Raw genomic sequence first — 5,935 nt, 5'->3', positions numbered from 1 at the left:
GCGGCGCCGGCGGCAGAGGCGTCCGGATCTCCACCGCCTCCTACAGCCACGGCTTAGGCAGCGGGGGCGGCTTCTACAACTACCAGCCCGGCAACTACGCCTCCACCGCCATGACCATCGGGAATGAGAAGATCGCCATGCAGCATCTGAACGACCGCCTGGCCGCTTACCTGGAGAAGGTGAAGACGCTGGAGAAGGCCAACCATACGCTGGAGATCAACATCAGGGAGGTCATCGAGAAGAGGGGCCCGCTGGAGGGGAGCGACTTCAGCAAGCACTTCGAAACCATCGCAGGTCTGAGGGCCCAGGTGAGACCAACAACCAGCCGCATGAAATCACGATGCAGAAATGTGAAAAAAAAAAAAAGAAAAATGAGGGGTAGGGATTTGAGATAGTTGAGTATGAACGCGATGTGATGAAAAAGGTCAAGCTCAACAACCTCGTAAAGGTTGTTATCAGTCCTCCTCCACTACAAAGTGCCGTCATATCTTTGTACCTGACTGATTTCTCAACATTTATAAGCCGTAGTCTAATTCTAATTCTCTAATTGCTCCCCGGGTGAAATGGTGTATTTGTTCTCTCAGATGTAAGTCACTTTGGATAAAAGTGTCTGCTGAATGACAGTTATAGTAGTAGCAATAGTAGTAGTAGTTCCAGTAGTAGTAGTAGTAGTAGGATCCCTGAAGGGCAATCAAGACCCCGGTGAGGGAGTCCGTTCCCGAAACATCACAAAACCTCCCACAATTTCTTTCAGATCGCCCGCAGGATCAACGACAACGCCAAGCTGGCGATTAACCTTGATAATGTGCGAGTGGCGGCCGACGACTTCAAACTCAAGTGAGTAACCATGTATGAACGTTTGAGGCGGTTTCGACCCGCCTGCGCGAGCGTCTCTGACGTGTGGCAATCCCTGACAGGATGGAGTACGAGACATCGATGCGGATGGCCGTGGAGGCCGACGTGACCCGGCTGAGGAAGCTCCTGGACGACACCAACGTCTTCCGCATGCACCTCGAGTCTGAGATCGAGACCTTGAAGGTGGAGCTGATCACCCTGAAGAAGAGCCACAAGAAGGTGAGAAAGGGGTTGCTGCTCGGCCGTCCTCGGCACCTTTATGCAGGATAAATGCTGGTCATGTGACGATAACGATAATTAAATATATAATGCAATATAGTTGACGAATAAAACGAGACTAAAATGTACATTACAAAATAAAACTCTGCTAAAATGTGTCTCGTTTTTGTTGACCAAAACGAGGCGAAATGTTCTACCAAAGATCCTTAATGTTTCCTCTGGTTTAGTTCTGCTGGGTGACGTTAGTCCTCAATCCCAGTCGCTGCAGCGGGGAATCAGATCCAGAAAATGCAGCTGCAGAGTTAGAGGCTGATGCCGTTAACACAGAGCTCTAGGTTCACGTCAATTAAAAAGAAAGTTAAATAGAGAAACACGGGGATCTGCTCTGGGGCTGGAGAAGAAGAAGAACCATCTTTGGATACACTTTCCTACATAGACGTGGAAAAGAAAACCCAATGTGTCGTGGAAAAAGAAAAAGACGAGGAGAAATGCGGAAAAATAAACATGTTGTAAAATCAAATTAGAGTCTTCTGTATCTGGAATGAATGTATTCTTGAGTCTATAAGTTAACAATAATATAATAATAAGATAACCTTGTTTGAATTGTAAAATGGGTTTGGCTAAATACAATCGTCGACTAAAACTAGACTAAAATGGTCATGGATGATCCTGACTAAAATAAGACTAAAATGCTCAGACTTTTAGTCGACTGAAACTTGACACGACTAAAAGGAGAATGAACGTGACTAAAACTAATAAAAACTAAAATGATAGCTGGACCCAAAGACTAGAGTAGAACTAGAACTGAAACAGGCTGACTAAAACAACACTAGGATGACCCCCCCACCCTCATCGGCTGTTTCCTCCCCAACAGGAACTCTCAGAGTTGCGCGCCCACATCACGCAGGTCGGCGTGCACGTGGACGTGGACGCCGCCAAAGGGCTGGACCTGTCCAAGATCATGGAGGAGATGAGGGCCAAGTACGAGAAGATCATTGTGAAGAACAAGGAGGAACTCGAGGCGTGGAGCGTAACTCAGGTACGGCGGGAGTCGCCCAGGTGAACCAAGGGGGGGGTTTAGAGGTCGGGCTTGACGAAGCATGACGTGTCTTTATCTCGTCTTCAGATCACAGAGGTTAAAGTGAAGATGACAGAGACCTCGACAGCCCTGAAGATGGCCATGACCGAGGTGACCGAGACCAGGAGGAGGTATCAGGGAATGGAGATTGAACTTCAGGCCGCGCTCAGTCTGGTAAGAATCTGCTGTCCTCCCTGACCAATGGTCCCTGGACCAATGGTCCCTGGGGGGGGGGGGGTGTATTTTAACCTCATTGTTTTCAGGTCTTGGATGTCTGTCGGTGTCATTATAGATCATTGATCTGAACCTGGAACTAGTGAAGGACTACATAGGGGTAGAAGCAACTAAAGTGATGCAAACTTTCTGGTTCTGTCTTATGCGATAGAGAGGAACTTCCTTATATGGTCGTGGTATGGTGCACGCCCCCTCTGACCAATCAGACGATGCTGAAATGAGGAAACCGAGTTTGGAGCTTTGGGAGTTGTGCAGGTGGCAGAAATTAAAGTAAGATGACAAGAAATTGGCCTTAAAGACTCCAACAAGAGCCAATAACAGTAGACCCTCCCAAAAACAATGAACCATTAAAATCAACAAAATGCCCTTTTTTAAGAACATTTGAATTCTTTTAACACCAGGATAGCTTGATCCGGCCAAATCTGGCGAACTTCTGCAGCTTTTCCGGCCCACTTTTGGCTGTTTATTTTTTTATTTAAAAAGGTCCCCATTAGCTGACGCCAAAATGAAAGCTAGGCCCTTTCTGGGCCTTTCGGGCCACACTGGACCCCCACAATAGTGGCCGTATCCCAAGTCAAACTTCACTGAAGTTTGGTCATCATCCGGCTCATGCAACACAGTCCGTTAACGTCTTCCCAGATTAGACCCGAAGGTGTCCACTATCTGGGTTCCACCCATCGGTTCTGCAGAAACACGCCAATAACCTTTTGATTGGTCCAGAAACTAAAGCAAGTTTTGGTGTACGGGTAATCAGAAAGCCGGATTCCTCTGCTAACAGCTGTCTGTAAAACAGAAAGTGAACTCCTTCACCTCCTAACAGATTGCGTCCCTGGAGGCGGCGGTGCACGACGTCGACGCGCGCTACAACATGGAGGTGGAGAAGTACAACGTGATCATCTTGAGGCTACAGGAGGAACTGACTCAGATCCGTAGCAACATCCAGCTGAACACGACCGAGTATGAAATCCTGCTGGACATCAAGGTGAAGCTGCAGGCCGAGATCGCCGAGTACCGGAGGCTGCTGGAAGGCGAGATAATGTGAGTACCAGGAATCCCAAAAATACAACACATAAATGCAACACATAAAAGTGCAGCATCTTTTTGCTCTTTTGCATATAATAGTCAAACGAGCTTCATGCAAAACATGAAGCTGCTTTGATATGGAAATGAAAAGGGACCCGTCTGGGTTGATACAACGCCGCCGCCGCCACATTACAGCTGATGGCTCAGGTCATGGCCACTTATACCCCTTTTCCACCTTTTCCACTTTTCCAGAACTGGTTCTGGGCCAGTTCTGGTTCACAACTCATTCAACTTGCGAACCAAATGAACCGTTTTTTTTTTAACCTAAACAGACTATAAATAGTCGCGGTTACCGGTTACCGGTAACCGGTTACCGGTTACCGGGCCAGCAAGTGTTTCCACACTGGCACCGTCCAGGTCCAGGTTCCAGGTTCCAGGGTCCAGGGTCCAGGGTCCAGGGTCCAGGGTCCAGGGTCCAGGGTCCAGGGTCCAGGGTCCAGGGTCCAGGGTCCAGGGTCCAGGGTCCAGGTCCAGCCGGAGCCGTCCTCCGGCCGGCTCCGGCTGGACCTGGACCCTGGCTGGACCTCCGGCTCCGGCTGGTCTTCCAGCCAACGGCTACCCTCTTTTCCACCAAACCGCTTCCAGGGCTGGTTCTGGGCCGGTGCTAGTGTTGTTCAACTTGTGAACCAGTTGAGAACAGGTTTGTTTTTCCACAGCTCGGTTGCTAAGTGGAGCCACGTCATTACGTCAGTAAACGTCAGTTACGTCGCTGCGTTTGCGTGAAAATTGAAGCAACAACAAGGTATCTGCTCTAATAGGACTTGGTCCACGTAGCTCCTCCGTGGACACATCTCTAAAAGACATGTTGTCTTCTCCTCAGACCACTGCTGCTTTGCTGCATCCAGATTCATTCTTATTTGAAAATGTCTCCGTCTCCCAGTCTTGCTATTGCCGTTGGTCTTAACAACTCTGCCCCCTCCGCTTACGTAAGCAGTTCTTTCCTCTAGTCCAGCAAAGAGTTGGTGCTACCTTGGAACCGGTTCTTCTGGCCCAGAGCCAGTTCTTTGTCAGTGGAAACAGAAAGCCCGGTTCCAGACTCAGCACTGGCCCAGAACCAGAACCAGAACCAGCCCTGGAACCGGTTTGCTGGAAAAGGGCACTTAGCGGTCCGACGTACGCGGAAACTGTGACTTAATTGGCTTATGTTCTGTTGTGTTTCTTTCTCCTCGTCAGTGTGGAGGAACCCGCTACGAAGACGGTCCAGACCAAGGTGGTGACCATCACGCAGACTCTGGTGGACGGCAAGCTGGTGTCCGAGAGCAAAGACGTCCAGGCCAGCGAAAAAGTCGAGCCGATGTAAAAACAAGCTTTACAACAAAAATAAAGAGAACACAAGTCCCAGATCAGACCTGTGGAGTGTTTTCTTTTTTCCAGCTTTAAATAAAGAAACAAAAAGAACTCTGCATGTTTTTATAGAGCTACACTCATAAATAACCCTTAAACCAATAGATCAACATTTCAAGAACTGCTGTTTGCTTATTTTTCTTCTTGTCAAGATTGAGACGAAACATATTTACAGCCTGGTGCAACAAATAAACATATGAATGTTGTTCCTCCGTGGCATCACAACTACTGTACACCAGGGATGTATATTAATGAAATTAAATAAAGCCTCAAATGTTTGCATATTTAGGGCCGTGGTCTAGGTTCAGTTACCGATCGCTTGGCACTTTCAGTAAATCTGAGTTCTGCGTTTTCAGTTAAGAGAATGTTGTGATCGAAACCTCGGTCACCCCGAATCCGTTGATCGAGCTAGGAATTGAAAGAAAGACATTAGACTCGAATATAATTAACCAACCTCTGCAGAGTGAGATCCAGCCTCAAACAGACTCCTCAGTCTGCCCTGTCCTGCTCAGATCTGGCTCTCTACATGTGTGTGATCACTTTTATTGTTTTTCAGGGGGAGGGAGGACCCCAGGTCTTATCTCGCGCTTGGTACAGAATTCTCCTTTCAGAGACAACTCAGAATACACACAATGGTTCATCATACTCACATTAGTTTTTAACACATAGACACATTTAGTTAATCAGTATATGCAGTTTATATATGTTCAGTGTAATTATGATTATTAGTTCTACACAGATTCAATTAGTGAGCACATGCAGTTTACATTTTCAGTGTGGTTATATCAACTTGGTTATATTCAGTATGGTTATAATAATTTTGGTTATATCCAACAAGAACAAAAGGAACACTTATTTCTATTAGCAGCAGTAGCAGCAGTAATTTGCAATTGCCCCTCAGGGATAAATAAAGTTTTTCTGAATCTGAATCTGAATCTGTAGTAGTAGTAGTACTAGTAGTAGCAGTAGCAGTAGCAGTAGCAGTAGCAGTAGCATTGCTAGCAGTAGCATTAGTAGTAATCGTAGTAGAGTAGTAGTAGTAGTAGTAGTAGTAATAGTAGTACCATTGGTAGTAAAAGGAACAATTATTTCTATTTTAAGGGTAATATGGCCATGCTGTTC

General features: G+C 46.9%; 1 protein-coding gene across 1 annotated transcript in view; it reads left to right on the top strand.

Moving 5' to 3' along the window:
* LOC133457471 (keratin, type I cytoskeletal 18-like) overlaps nt 1–4,817 on the top strand; it is a 5,627-nt gene extending 810 nt beyond the window's left edge. Inside the window, exons 2-8 of the mRNA XM_061736792.1 lie at nt 1–308; nt 755–837; nt 918–1,074; nt 1,949–2,113; nt 2,201–2,326; nt 3,207–3,424; nt 4,643–4,817. The exon at nt 1–308 is cut by the window's left edge and continues 229 nt beyond it. Coding sequence (XP_061592776.1) covers nt 1–308; nt 755–837; nt 918–1,074; nt 1,949–2,113; nt 2,201–2,326; nt 3,207–3,424; nt 4,643–4,769 — 1,184 coding nt within the window. The 3' untranslated portion in view covers nt 4,770–4,817. The remainder of the gene's footprint in view (nt 309–754; nt 838–917; nt 1,075–1,948; nt 2,114–2,200; nt 2,327–3,206; nt 3,425–4,642) is intronic.
* The last annotated feature ends 1,118 nt before the right edge of the window (nt 4,818–5,935 follow it).

This window comes from Cololabis saira, chromosome 12, assembly GCF_033807715.1.
Source record: "Cololabis saira isolate AMF1-May2022 chromosome 12, fColSai1.1, whole genome shotgun sequence".
Lineage (NCBI taxonomy): Eukaryota > Metazoa > Chordata > Actinopteri > Beloniformes > Belonidae > Cololabis > Cololabis saira.
This window is presented reverse-complemented; position numbering and strand designations above follow the sequence as displayed.